We start from the raw sequence: 15,579 nt of genomic DNA, 5'->3' as shown, positions 1-15,579 counted from the left end.
AGAACAACCTCAGGTTTCTTTTCAGCACTGTAGCCAGGCTGACAAAGAGTCAGAGCTCTATTGAGCTGAGTATTCCATTAACTTTAACTAGTAATGACTTCATGACTTTCTTTGCTAACAAAATTTTGACTATTAGAGAAAAAATTACTCATAACCATCCCAAAGATGTATCGTTATCTTTGGCTGCTTTCAGTGATGCCGGTATTTGGTTAGACTCTTTCTCTCCGATTGTTCTGTCTGAGTTATTTTCATTAGTTACTTCATCCAAACCATCAACATGTTTATTAGACCCCATTCCTGCCAGGCTGCTTAAGGAAGTCCTACCATTATTTAATGCTTCAATCTTAAATATGATCAACTTATCTTTGTTAGTTGGCTATGTACCACAGGCTTTTAAGGTGGCAGTAATTAAACCATTACTTAAAAAGCCATCACTTGACCCAGCTATTTTAGCTAATTATAGGCCAATCTCCAACCTTCCTTTTCTCTCAAAGATTCTTGAGAGGGTAGTTGTAAAACAGCTAACTGATCACCTGCAGAGGAATGGTCTATTTGAAGAGGTTCAGTCAGGTTTTAGAATTCATCATAGTACAGAAACAGCATTAGTGAAGGTTACAAATGATCTTCTTATGGCTTCGGACAGTGGACTTATCTCTGTGCTTGTTCTGTTGGACCTCAGTGCTGCTTTTGATACTGTTGACCATAAAATTTTATTACAGAGATTGGAGCATGTCATAGGTATTAAAGGCACTGCGCTGCGGTGGTTTGAATCATATTTGTCTAATAGATTACAGTTTGTTCATGTAAATGGTGTTGTGTGGGCCGCTGAAGAGGAGGTACTGCTGGCCCACCATCACCAGAGGGCGCCCTGCCTGGAGTGCGGGCTCCAGGCACCAGAGGGCGCCGCCGCCTCACGGGAGCAGCCTCGGTGACAGCTGTCACCCATCACCTGAGACAGCTGACGGCAATCATCAGTGGGGTATATCAGCAGGACGGCATCTCCACCTCATTGCCGAGATATCGTTTCTACCAGAGAGGTAACATATCAAAGCCTACTGAGTACACAGTTTTGACTGAGCTAGTTATTGGTTTACTGTTCCAACGAGAGGTGGAGGTACCTTTCCTGCCGTTCGGAGTTCTGGGTGCAAACGCGCCCCCATCTAACTGTTCTTTTTCCCTCGCCAGCAGTACCAGGTCCGACACGCGGAGGCAGTGGCCACCTGGGAGTTCGGGACTTGGCGGCTCCAGTATTCCCGGGGTCCTGTGGTGGAGGAAGCCGTGTGGTTCCGGTCTTACCTTGGAGAGGCGTCTCCTATCTTCGAGCCTGCCCACACGACACCTTTGTGTATTGACTTTTGTCCATTTCTGTAATTGGTTGTATTCGTTGTGCACATTCACAACAGTAAAGCGTTGTTATTTTGACTTACTCCATTGTCCGTTCATTTGCGCCCCCTGTTGTGGGTCCGTGTTCCTACACTTTCCCAACAAATGGGGAATCTTCTTCACAGACTAAAGTTAATTATGGAGTTCCACAAGGTTCTGTGCTGGGACCAATTTTATTCACTTTATACATGCTTCCCTTAGGCAGTATTATTAGACGGTATTGCTTAAATTTTCATTGTTACGCAGATGATACCCAGCTTTATCTATCCATGAAGCCAGAGGACACACACCAATTAGCTAAACTGCAGGATTGTCTTACAGACATAAAGACATGGATGACCTCTAATTTCCTGCTTTTAAACTCAGATAAAACTGAAGTTATTGTACTTGGCCCCACAAATCTCGCTCTCAGACTGCAGGCTTACTTGTAGTTCCTAGGGTTTGTAAGAGTAGAATGGGAGGCAGAGCCTTCAGCTTTCAGGCTCCTCTCCTGTGGAACCAGCTCCCAATTCAGATCAGGGAGACAGATACCCTCTCTACTTTTAAGATTAGGCTTAAAACTTTCCTTTTCGCTAAGGCTTATAGTTAGGGCTGGATCGGGTGACCCTGGACTATCCCTTGGTTATGCTGCTTTAGACGTAGACTGTGGGGGGGTTCCCATGATGCACTGTTTCTTTCTCTTTTTGCTCTGTATGCATCACTCCGCATTTAATCATTAGTGATCGATCTCTGCCCCCCTCCACAGCATGTCTTTTTCCTGGTTCTTTCCCTCAGCCCCAACCAGTCTCAGCAGAAGACTGCCCCTCCCTGAGCCTGGTTCTGCTGGAGGTTTCTTCCTGTTAAGAGGGAGTTTTTCCTTCCCACTGTTGCCAAGTGCTTGCTCACAGGGGGTCGTTTTGACCGTTGGGGTTTTTCATAATTATTGTATGGCCTTGCCTTACAATATAAAGCGCCTTGGGGCAACTGTTTGTTGTGATTTGGCGCTATATAAAAAAAAAGTTGATTGATTGATTGATTGCAAAGAAGCAAAATGTGACACATCAGGAGACAGGCCATTGCTGGTGCAACACTACTTAAAAAAAGCCCAACCAAACAAAAGCCGTTGAGATTTATTTATTTATTTTTTTGTTTGTTTTGGCTCATTTTGGTAGATCTCAAATGTTTACTTCAGAACCATCCAGTAGGACTGCAAACAGTCAGATCAGGCCTGGGAACATGGACTGGTTAGGATAGTATCTCACTGGGGTGTGACTGTTAGAGAGCAGTTGGAGACCCAAATTAGCAACCAAACATGTGAAGGAGAGGCAATTTTGCAGTTGCCATTTCAAGCCCTGGTCACACGGCACCAATGAAGGACACCAAAGCCAAAACGGACGAAAACAGCGAAACAGCGCAAAACAGTTTGACATTAGTGCATGAAACATCGTGCCGCCAGGCAGGCGTGCACAAACCCGGTGTGAGAGTTCGTGCACGTGCCGGTGTCCGTTGAGCAGGAACAGTGCCAGGTGCAACACATGGCGCCACTTATGTGGAAGAAATAAAAACCAGCTGGCATATGTGGAACCATATCGTGCCGCTTATCTGGAATAAATAAACAAATAAAAACCAGCCTGTACCTGTGGGACCATATCGCGCCGCTTTTCTGGAATAAATAAACAAATAAAAACCAGCCGGTACCTGTGGGACCGTATCGCGCTGCTTATCTGGAATAATAAAAAAAAAGAAGAAAAACCACACCACCCGGGACATGAACTCACACCTTTCAACACCTCTGATTCCAAGTCAGTGACTTTACCACTGAGCTACAGTGCTGTTCTTTGAGAGCTGCGGGAAGCTGCCTCATATCAGGAAGGACAAGGAAGTATTACAAAAAACAATTAAAATCCCACACCATATAAAAACACAGCATTTATCAAGTGAGCAATACAAATATGATCCGTCTGTTCTGCTGGTGATGGCCTATGGTTACAGACATACAGTCATGAAATGACATAAATGAGAAGCAGTGTGCTCTGATGTCCACATCTACTGGTCAGGTGCGTCCAGTTGGCTGCGTGCATTTTCTGCCCGACATGTGTGTCTTATGGACGGTGCGCCACAGCACAGACACCATGTCATGTGGAACAGAGCTGACATGGATGACGTGATGGTCAGATCATCTGGTGCATATTCTGATCTGATGGTCCGTTTCAACCTGGGGTGCTGTCAGTGTCCACTCCGTGCACGTGGTCACTTGCTGCAGCTTGTCGTCACCACCGCGATATATGTTTTTATACACAGTATGTCCACGTAAATACAGCAATCAGACACACGCACCTCACAGTGGACAGTTGTTAGTCCATGACTGTCCAAACACAGTAGGTGTTGTGTAGCTGGAATGTCCAGAATGAAAGATCACCGCAGCTGCTTCTGTAGGAAGCCACGCCTCCCGTGAGTGGAGTGCACACACCCACGTGTCAGTGTGTGTGTTTGCAAAGTCATACTCATGGTGAACTTAGACAAATTTCAGAGCAGTACAACAGTGATTGTCTGCAGTCTGCTGTTGTGCCAAGAGTGTGACTGGCCACACATTTTCACAGTGCCATGCGAGTGGTGTTAGGTGTTCGTGTGTGTCACCTGGAATTTGGCCGTCACCTGCCGCGAGAGGGTGCGATGGGTTCGCACAGTGCATACTCTGTCTTTCAGGGTCTTGTGTGTGTAATTAGTTGTAGCAACAAGTGTACAAGGCGTTGGCGACAGGGACGACATTACGCGGTTTGCACACGATTCCTGCATCATGCGCACTTCGTCCACACTTCGCACTATGTGTGAAGGAGCCCTTAACCATCGTCCAGCTTTGTTCCTGTAGCTGGCGTTTCATCAGAATTTTGAAAACTGTTGAAAAATGCGAATGAATCCCAACAACAACCTCAATTCGTCCGTATTCCATTTTGCTTTCTGTGTTGACGGTTCCTCATCGTTTGTGTAGTTCCTGTACTGTCAGCATTCCGTTTGATTGTCATCCAACTTCGTCTAACCTCCCAAGTCTGATGTCTTGCACGAACATTGACGATATCAGATCAATAACTAAAGCTCAGATGAGCTGAATGTGACTCGTCCATATGTGGGACGAAATGCAACGTTTTCATACAGAAACAATAGCAGCAGCGACATTTTATCAACTACTTTAACTATTTACACACGTTCCATCCATCTGTGCTGTCTGTCCCGTCTGCGCACAGCCATTTGTGGTGGCTGTGCACACACGTTGGTGTTGTGAAGACAAACCTGTTGTCGAGACAACCAGATCTCGCCCCTGCAGGTGGCACAGAAACCACAGGCTGGCTGCAGAAATGTTCACAGGCTGGGGCTTGGTCTCATACCCGCTGTCAAGTCATGTTATCATGAATATTTCGTTTTGATTTTGTTTAAAATATCAAGGTTGCCATTTGCTTCGTTTTTCTTTTGTTAGTTTTCATTTTGTTTCATTCTATTATGCGCTCTGGACTCGCAGGCTTTTCGGTGATGGGAGAAGTGCAGGCTCATTCGTCCACTTTTTCTCGTTGATTTGTGACTTTGTGACTTTTTTCCTTCCTTCAGCTATGGCTGGAACAAAAGTGTGTACAGTGCATTCACTGACTTGCAGAATTATGTCCTTGCTGGATCTACTGTCCTCTCTTCCATGTCCAGTATATAATCCTCCGCTTATGTGATCCTTTTGTTCTCGGCTCCGAGATTGCAACACTCATCCACACGCTGGACCAGCCTCTTTTCTGTGATGCAGCAATCTTTACTTCTGGGGTGTGCACCCTTTGATTTGATTTATTCAGCAATAACATTGTAAGTCTGTTTGACTGTTCCTGTGTTTCTTTCACTCAGGGTCTCCACAGCAGATCAGAGGTGGATCTGCACATTGATTTGGCATGGATATATCCTCCTCCGTCATCCCGCGCTATGGCTGTGATAGACAGATGTCATCACATTTCCATGGCACAGCATTCAGCAGAAAGATTTTCCCAGTTTAAAGACACATGCGCACTGTGGGAGAGCTGGATATGACGGGAGTGTGCCATTTAATGGAATCATGACGTCATATTTCCTCACTGATCGTGCGTCCTCCTCACAACGAGTTCATCAGACAAGTCCAGTGCATGTCCTTAGAGACAGAGAGAGAGTGAGAGAGAAAGAGATAGAGAGAGGGCTCTCCAGATAAAATAGATTTAAAAACAACACAGTGCTGTGTGCTTTGATGTGATGATGAGAGCTAATTATAAAATGATGATCAATGCATCTTTTTTCTATACAGGATTCCTTTTTTCTTACTGTGTGACTACGTGGTACTCAAAGCAAAGTATTTGTAATAATCCACAATGTGGGTCTGCGTCCAGACCATAACACAATGAATTTACATCTAATTAGGGGTGTGTGATATGGCCAAAAAAAAAAAAAAAAATCTCATTGTGACTTTGACTATAATGTAATTAGAGGATATTCTTCAAAATTGTATTCATAAAAAAGTATTAGTTGGCATTAATTGCTTATTAATAACATTAAAGGACACAATGTTTAAGAAAAACAGCTCTTAATTGTTACAGAGATGAGCTGATCTATATTTGTTCAGTTCCAATCTGATTATGATACACAGCTGCCTATGCTGATACAGAGTCTGATAGATGAGCTCTGTTTGAACTTTGCGTGCCGTCTCGTGCCTTGCAAACAAATCAAATTGATCCTAATCTGCAACCTAGGGTGTGTGTATGTGTGTTTTCTGCTTGTGCATGTGTGTTTTTCATGTATATGGATGTGTCTGATTTGTTGCGTATCACGGGAGCATAACACGTACCACGTACAAAATAATCAAATGTTGGTGTCAGGTTTTAGCACTCCAACACCACAAAGTTCTGATGTGGTTCAAAATATAGAAATACAAAGTTATAAAGCATTTTTCATGAAAATTATTTCTGCCTAAACATGAAAATTACTTCATCATGACAAATGACAGATAGATATGATTGGGAAAAAAAGTCCTTTGTGCTAAGTGCAAAAAAGAAAAGAATTGTGGTTCACTTTTTACACTCAGAGTAAGAGACATTTTACCTTTCCTCACCAACTGCTAATTCATTCAAAATGCCTGATGTGTACAATGATTTTTTTTTCAGTAAGGCATCTGGATCTTAATTAAACCTTTTATATACAAAAGATACCGTGCATGACATCTTTGATAATGGAAGTCGGAGTGCACCCCAAACACGCTTTTCCACTCATCGAACAAGAATTATCAGGAGATGACATATCCCGTGGTTCGGTCCCCACAAATCAGTAATACAAAGTGTAGAGGGGTCACCCAAGTATAACCTCATGCTAAATATGAATGAAATTGGTCAACTGGTTCTTGAGATATTGCACTAATAAGGGTGGCAATATCTTGAATATGGCAATATCTTGAATATCTTGCTGTGATCTTGAAATTGACCCTAAGGTCACCGTAATCGACTGGTGACGGGGATCACCCAAGTACACTCTTATGCTAAATATGAATGAAATTGGTCAAGTGGTACTTGAGATATCGCCCTAACAAGGGTGGCAATGACAATATCTTGAAAATTTAATTGTGACCTTGAAATTGACCTGAAGGTCACTGTAAAAAAAACAGTGTTGAGGGATCACCCAAGTACACCCTCATGCTAAATATGAATGAAATTGGTCAAATGGTACTTGAGATATCGCACTAATAAGGGTGGCAATGACAATATCTTATATCTCCCTGTGACCTTGAAATTGACCCTAAGGTCACCATAATAGACTGGTGATGGGGATCACCCAAGTACACTCTTAGGCTAAATATGAATGAAATTGGTCAAGTAATACTTGAGATATCACCCTAACAAGGGTGGCAATGACAATATCTTGAAAATTTAATTGTGACCTTGAAATTGACTACAAGGTCACTGTAATAGAATGGTGTTGAGGGATCACCCAAGTACACCCTCATGCTAAATATGAATGAAACTGGTCAGGTGGTACTTGAGATATCGTGCTAACAAGCAAAAATGGAAAGATGGATATGTTGATTGCTATATCAAGGTGGGGTGGGAGTCCAAGTAAAGTAAGTAGAAATACAGTTTTACACAATAAACTTTCAATGTCTCCATTGTGATGTATGAAATAATTGATGCAATTAGGTGAGGTTTGCAAACGCAACATGAATCATCAAGGCCTGAAGAAATTTCAGTGGCTGAAATTTTGTCTGTAATTTAGCACATTTCAAAACTTAATCAGTGTTGTGTGATCAATGGAGACACACATATATCTAATTCAAAGTCACTCCCTGTGAGCTCTGGGTGTATGCATGTCTATATTTCCACTCAATAATCTTAACACAGAAAATACCACCATTAAACATTAACTTATAGTAGCCTGTTTTTAATGAGACAATATAGCCACTGCCTAAATCAAATGAAATAGCCAGGAAATAAGCATCGACTGTACGCAATAAATAAGTTTGGTTGCCTTGGTAACCAAGAAGGAAAAACTGGTTTTGAAAAAGAAAAACTCTCAAACAAAACAACAAACAAACAACAACAACAACAACAAAACTTTTGGTGTGAGCTCAGAAAAACAAACAACAAATTTGACCATGTTGAGAGGGTAATAAAGTACTTAATCTTGAATAGTAGTTGGCAGCCTTGTCCGCCATCTTTGTTTTGCTAAGAAAATAATATAAGTAAAAAACACCGCAGATGTACAAACTACAAACACTACAAACAGAATACTTATGACAGGCGATAACATTTCTGAGGCTGACCATCTCAATCTGTTGTGTGCTTCATGTGTGAAAGGAGGACTCCAGACAATTTCTGACATTTATACTGATATGTGAAAACACGTGACACAAACACACTCACCTTCTCCCACAATGCCAAGGACTTCAAACTTATTCATCACATCACAGAGGGCAGCGGTGCCTCCAGCTGGTGAAATAAGCCACTCTGGTTTAGCGGGCCAACTCCTGCTTTGGCCAGTGGCTATCAAAGCAAACTGTGGGATCCAGAATCATGGAAACCCTCTGACCACGCCCCATCTTCACCGCAGGTTTTCTTTTTGCCTCAGCTCTCTCCCAGGCGTATGCTTCGAAATGTCACTTTATTTATGGCTTCAGTTTTCGGCTCCCTTTTGTTTCAGTAGATCTGCTGTCGTTCGCTGCTCATCTTTGATTCACGCTGTTGTTTTTACCGCCACACCTGTAACACCAGACACAAATCAGAGAACCATGGTGTAAATACGTGGTGCTTAAGAGACAGTACGGATCAGTGTTTCCTGTCCTTCATGTAGGCAGTCAAATGGTGTTCCTGCCACATATAGTGTGTATAATGTGTAGATGTACTGATGCACTCCTCCCGCCCTAAACAGTACTGGCTTCTCTGCCCCCAATGTTCACAATCACTGCCCTCATTGTGCCCACAGTGTCCACAATCACTGCCCTAAATGTGCCCTCAGTGTTTCACCATCACAGCCCTAAATGTGCCCTCAGTGTCCACAATCACTGCCCTAACTATACCCTCAGTGTTTCACAATCACAGCCCAAAATGTGCCCCAGTGTTCACAATAACTGCCCTCATTGTGCCCACAGTGTTCACAATCACTGTCCTAAATGTGCCTTCAGTGTTTCACAATCACAGCCCTAAATGTGCCCCAGTGTTCACAATCACTGCCCTCATTGTGCCCACAGTGTCCACAATCACTGCCCTAAATGTGCCTTCAGTGTTTCACAATCACAGCCCTAAATGTGCCCCAGTGTTCACAATAACTGCCCTCATTGTGCCCACAGTGTTCACAATCACTGCCCTAAATGTGCCCACAGTGTCCACAATCACTGCCCTAAATGTGCCTTCAGTGTTTCACAATCACAGCCCTAAATGTGCCCCAGTGTTCACAATCACTGCCCTCATTGTGCCCACAGTGCTCACAATCACTGCCCTAAATGTGCCCACAGTGTCCACAATCACTGCCCTAAATGTGCCTTCAGTGTGTCACAATCACAGCCCTAAATGAGCCCACAGTGCTCACAACCACTGGCCATAATGTGCCCCAGTGTTCACAATCACTGCCCTAAATGTGCCTTCAGTGTTTCACAATCACAGCCCTAAATGTGCCCCAGTGTTCACAATCACTGCCCTCATTGTGCCCATAGTGCCCACAATCACTGCCCTAAATGTGCTTTCAGTGTTTCACAATCACAACCCTAAATGGGCCCACAGTGCTCACAATCACTGCCCTGAATGTGCCCCAGTGTTCACAATCACTGCCCTCATTGTGCCCACAGTGCTCACAATCACTGCCCTCATTGTGCCCACAGTGTCCACAATCACTGCCCTAACTATACCCTCAGTGTTTCACAATCACTGCCCTAAATGTGCCCTCAGTGTCCACAATCACTGCCCTAACTATACCCTCAGTGTTTCACAATCACAACCCTAAATGTGCCCCCAGTATTCACAATCACTGCCCTAAATGTGCCCCAGTGTTAACAATCACTGTCCTAAATGTGCCTTCAGTGTTTCACAATCACAGCCCTCATTGTGCCCACAGTGCTCACAATCACTGCCCTAAATGTGCCCACGGTGTTCACAATCACTGCCCTAAATGTGCCTTCAGTGTTCACAATCACAGCCCTAAATGAGCCCATAGTGCTCACAATCACTGCCCTAAATGTGCCTTCAGTGTTTCACAATCACAGCCCTAAATTTGCCCGTGTTCACAATCACTGCCCTCATTGTGCCCACAGTGCTCACAATCACTGCCCTCATTGTGCCCACAGTGTCCACAATCACTGCCCTAACTATACCCTCAGTGTTTCACAATCACTGCCCTAACTATACCCTCAGTGCTTCACAATCACTGCCCTAACTATACCCTCAGTGTTTCACAATCACTGCCCTAAATATGCCCTCAGTGTCCACAATCACTGCCCTAACTATACCCTCAGTGTTTCACAATCACTGCTCTAAATGTGCCCCCAGTGTTCACAATCACAGCCCTAAATATGCCCCCAGTGTTCCCAATCACAGCCCTAAATGCGCCCCCAGTGTTCACAATCACTGCCCTAAATGTGCCCCAGTGTTAACAATCACAGCCCTAAATATGCCCCCAGTGTTAACAATCACAGCCCTAAATGTGCCCCCAGTGTTCACAATCACTGCCCTAAATGTGCCCCAGTGTTAACAATCACAGCCCTAAATATGCCCCAGTGTTAACAATCACAGCCCTAAATATGCCCCCAGTGTTCACAATCACAGCCCTAAATATGCCCCCAGTGTTAACAATCACAGCCCTAAATATGCCCCAGTGTTAACAATCACAGCCCTAAATATGCCCCCAGTGTTAACAATCACAGCCCTAAATATGCCCCCAGTGTTAACAATCACAGCCCTAAATATGCCCCAGTGTTAACAATCACAGCCCTAAATATGCCCCCAGTGTTCACAATCACAGCCCTAAATGCACCCCAATGTTCACAATCACTGCCCTAAATGTGCCCCAGTGTTCACAATCACTGCCCTAAATGTGCCTTCAGTGTGTCACAATCACAGCCCTAAATGAGCCCACAGTGCTCACAACCACTGGCCTTAATTTGCCCCAGTGTTCACAATCACTGCCCTAAATGTGCCTTCAGTGTTTCACAATCACAGCCCTAAATGTGCCCCAGTGTTCACAATCACTGCCCTCATTGTGCCCACAGTGCTCACAATCACTGCCCTCATTGTGCCCATAGTGCCCACAATCACTGCCCTAAATGTGCTTTCAGTGATTCACAATCACAGCCCTAAATGAGCCCACAGTGCTCACAATCACTGCCCTAAATGTGCCCCAGTGTTCACAATCACTGCCCTCATTGTGCCCACAGTGCTCACAATCACTGCCCTCATTGTGCCCACAGTGTCCACAATCACTGCCCTAACTATACCCTCAGTGTTTCACAATCACAGCCCTAAATGTGCCCTCAGTGTCCACAATCACTGCCCTAACTATACCCTCAGTGTTTCACAATCACAACCCTAAATGTGCCCCCAGTATTCACAATCACTGCCCTAAATGTGCCCCAGTGTTAACAATCACTGTCCTAAATGTGCCTTCAGTGTTTCACAATCACAGCCCTAAATGTGCCCCAGTGTTCACAATCACTGCCCTCATTGTGCCCACAGTGCTCACAATCACTGCCCTAAATGTGCCTTCAGTGTTTCACAATCACAGCCCTAAATGAGCCCATAGTGCTCACAATCACTGCCCTAAATGTGCCCCAGTGTTCACAATCACTGCCCTAAATGTGCCTTCAGTGTTTCACAGTCACAGCCCTAAATTTGCCCGTGTTCACAATCACTGCCCTCATTGTGCCCACAGTGCTCACAATCACTGCCCTCATTGTGCCCACAGTGTCCACAATCACTGCCCTAACTATACCCTCAGTGCTTCACAATCACTGCCCTAACTATACCCTCAGTGTTTCACAATCACTGCCCTAAATATGCCCTCAGTGTCCACAATCACTGCCCTAACTATACCCTCAGTGTTTCACAATCACAGCCCTAAATGTGCCCCAGTGTTCACAATCACTGCTCTAAATGTGCCTTCAGTGTTTCACAATCACAGCCCTAAATGTGCCCCCAGTGTTCACAATCACTGCCCTCATTGTGCCCACAGTGTCCACAATCACTGCCCTAAATGTGCCCTCAGTGTTTCACAATCACTGCCCTAACTATACCCTCAGTGTTTCACAATCATAGCCCTAAATGTGCCCTCAGTGTCCACAATCACTGCCCTAACTATACCCTCAGTGTTTCACAATCACAGCCCTAAATGTGCCCCCAGTGTTCACAATCACTGCCCTAAATGTGCCCCAGTGTTAACAATCACTGCTCTAAATGTGCCCCCAGTGTTCACAATCACAGCCCTAAATATGCCCCCAGTGTTCACAATCACAGCCCTACATGCGCCCCCAATGTTCACAATCACTGCCCTCATTGTGCCCACAGTGCTCACAATCACTGCCCTCATTGTGCCCACAGTGTCCACAATCACTGCCCTAACTATACCCTCAGTGTTTCACAATCACTGCCCACATTGTGCCCACAGTGTCCACAATCACTCCCCTAACTATACCCTCAGTGTTTCACAATCACTGCCCACATTGTGCCCTCAGTGTTCACAATCACTGCACTAAATGTTTTTTTTTTTACATATTGTGTTTCATGTCGGGACAGTCTGCTCCATTTTCAGTGATGACGCTGTTCTGTTGCCATAGTAACCTACATTCAGATTACTGTAATTTAGGGACACGCAGGGACAAGACAGTTTTCTTTGAGCTAAAACCCCCCCAAAAAACAAGATTTTGGATGGAAAAAGGAACCGATGGAGAAGGCGGAAGACAAACAAAAAAATTCTGAGGAGGGGTGAAGTTAAATAGCACCACTAAACAGTGGTATTTTTTAAAATGTGGATGACCGCCGCTCGTGCATGGATGAAGCATCCTCGCTGCACTAGTTCCTCCTCTTGCAAAGCTTGTTTTAAATGATCTTTTTTGGGGGGCTTGAACGGGAGTTTAAAAACTACTCGTCTTCATGAAGCTCATGAATATTCTGGAATCTGCTCATTCACAGACGGAGCGTAGACGCACTCCTTTTTTTTAAGCCATTATCAAACAGAATGCACAGCTTAGGAATTTACTCGTATAGCAAAGTGGTTGTTTTAATGAAGTCATACGTGATATCAGCAAACTGTCAACTGGAGTGTTTTCAGTGAGAGAAATTCAAATTTATCCAGAGCGGGCTGACTGTTTACAATCAGAGCACAGACTGTGCACGGCAGCGGCACTTTACAAACTGTTAAAAAACTTCAACAAAGACAAACACTGTTTAATCTTTAACGATCAGAAGACAAACATCGAGAGCCGGGCTATTGAACTGTGTTTAATCAGGTAAACATGAATAATTTGAGTGATATTACAGAGAGGGAATAAGCTGCAGTGTCACAAATATATATATATATATATATATATATTTTTTTTTAAACAACATCAGAGTTAAAGCTTCCTGATTTAATTTAACACCATGCAAAACACTAAAACCTTGTTATGTCTTTCAATTAAATAAATTGTTGTCAGATTATTAAATAATCAAGTCTGTCTGTCATTGCTGTTCACAGTAAACCTACTTCAAGTGCAGGACCAACAGACTGAAAAACTCCTTTGTCCCTCAGGCCATCAAACTGTACAACTCCTCACTCAGGGGGAGGAGGAGTAACAGGAAGAAAGAGGACGGGAAGGAGAGGAACAGTAGTCGCTAGTAAACCAGTACTGATCAGTATGTCTGGTATTTGCAAACCGTTTTTTTTTTTGTGTGTGTGTGTTTTACTTTCACTTTTGATGCTGTTAGATATATTTGTGTTCAATTATGGTTTTCTTTCTTTGTTTTCTGTACTTGTTTTGGTGTTGAGGTAGTTATTTTATTTAGGGTTATACTTTTAGTTTCATTCTTATTCTCACTTTCCTTTGTTCTTTCTTGGTATGTCAATCAATCAATTTTATTTATATAGCGCCAAATCACAACAAACAGTTGCCCCAAGGCGCTTATGTAAAAACCCCAACGGTCAAAACGACCCCCTGTGAGCAAGCACTTGGTGACAGTGGGAAGGAAAAAACTCCCTTTTAACAGGAAGAAACCTCCAGCAGAACCAGGCTCAGAGAGGGGCAGTCTTCTGCTGGGACTGGTTGGGGCTGAGGGAGAGAACCAGGAAAAAGACATGCTGTGGAGGGGAGCAGAGATCAATCACTAATGATTAAATGCAGAGTGGTGCATACAGAGCAAAAAGAGAAAGAAACACTCAGTGCATCATGGGAACCCCCCAGCAGTCTAAGTCTATAGCAGCATAACTAAGGGATGGTTCAGGGTCACCTGATCCAGCCCTAACTATAAGCTTTAGCAAAAAGGAAAGTTTTAAGCCTAATCTTAAAAGTAGAGAGGGTGTCTGTCTCCCTGATCTGAATTGGGAGCTGGTTCCACAGGAGAGGAGCCTGAAAGCTGAAGGCACTGCCTCCCATTCTACTCTTACAAACCCTAGGAACTACAAGTAAGCCTGCAGTCTGAGAGCGAAGCGCTCTATTGGGGTGATATGGTACTATGAGGTCCCTAAGATAAGATGGGACCTGATTATTCAAAACCTTATGAGTAAGAAGAAGAATTTTAAATTCTATTCTAGAATTAACAGGAAGCCAATGAAGAGAGGCCAATATGGGTGAGATATGCTCTCTCCTTCTAGTCCCCGTTAGTACTCTAGCTGCAGCATTTTGAATTAACTGAAGGCTTTTCAGGGAACTTTTAGGACAACCTGATAATAATGAATTACAATAGTCCAGCCTAGAGGAAATAAATGCATGAATTAGTTTTTCAGCATCACTCTGAGACAAGACCTTTCTGATTTTAGAGATATTGCGTAAATGCAAAAAAGCAGTCCTACATATTTGTTTAATATGCGCTTTGAATGACATATCCTGATCAAAAATGACTCCAAGATTTCTCACAGTATTACTAGAGGTCAGGGTAATGCCATCCAGAGTAAGGATCTGGTTAGACACCATGTTTCTAAGATTTGTGGGGCCAAGTACAATAACTTCAGTTTTATCTGAGTTTAAAAGCAGGAAATTAGAGGTCATCCATGTCTTTATGTCTGTAAGACAATCCTGCAGTTTAGCTAATTGGTGTGTGTCCTCTGGCTTCATGGACAGATAAAGCTGGGTATCATCTGCGTAACAATGAAAATTTAAGCAATGCTGTCTAATAATACTGCCTAAGAGAAGCATGTATAAAGTGAATAAAATTGGTCCTAGCACAGAACCTTGTGGAACTCCATAATTAACCTTAGTCTGTGAAGAAGATTTCCCATTTACATGAACAAATTGTAATCTATTAGATAAATATGATTCAAACCACCGCAGCGCAGTGCCTTTAATACCTATGGCATGCTCTAATCTCTGTAATAAAATTTTATGGTCAACAGTATCAAAAGCAGCACTGAGGTCTAACAGAACAAGCACAGAGATGAGTCCACTGTCCGAGGCCATAAGAGGATCATTTGTAACCTTCACTAATGCTGTTTCTGTACTATGATGAATTCTAAAACCTGACTGAAACTCTTCAAATAGACCATTCCTCTGCAGATGATCAG

The 15,579-nt window shown here is 43.5% G+C and overlaps 1 protein-coding gene across 4 annotated transcripts in view; it reads right to left on the bottom strand.

Moving 5' to 3' along the window:
* cdkl5 (cyclin-dependent kinase-like 5) overlaps positions 1–8,571 on the bottom strand; it is a 135,726-nt gene extending 127,155 nt beyond the window's left edge. For all 4 annotated transcript variants that reach the window (XM_034194650.1, XM_034194665.1, XM_034194671.1 and 1 more), the window contains exon 1: positions 8,268–8,571. In XM_034194650.1, the coding sequence (XP_034050541.1) occupies positions 8,268–8,304 (37 nt within the window). In that variant the 5' untranslated portion in view covers positions 8,305–8,571. The remainder of the gene's footprint in view (positions 1–8,267) is intronic.
* Positions 8,572–15,579: the final 7,008 nt, after the last annotated feature.

The sequence above is a fragment of the Thalassophryne amazonica genome, chromosome 2, assembly GCF_902500255.1.
Source record: "Thalassophryne amazonica chromosome 2, fThaAma1.1, whole genome shotgun sequence".
Taxonomy (NCBI): domain Eukaryota; kingdom Metazoa; phylum Chordata; class Actinopteri; order Batrachoidiformes; family Batrachoididae; genus Thalassophryne; species Thalassophryne amazonica.
Note: the sequence above shows the minus strand (reverse complement) of the source record. Positions and strands in the feature narration are given on the sequence as shown.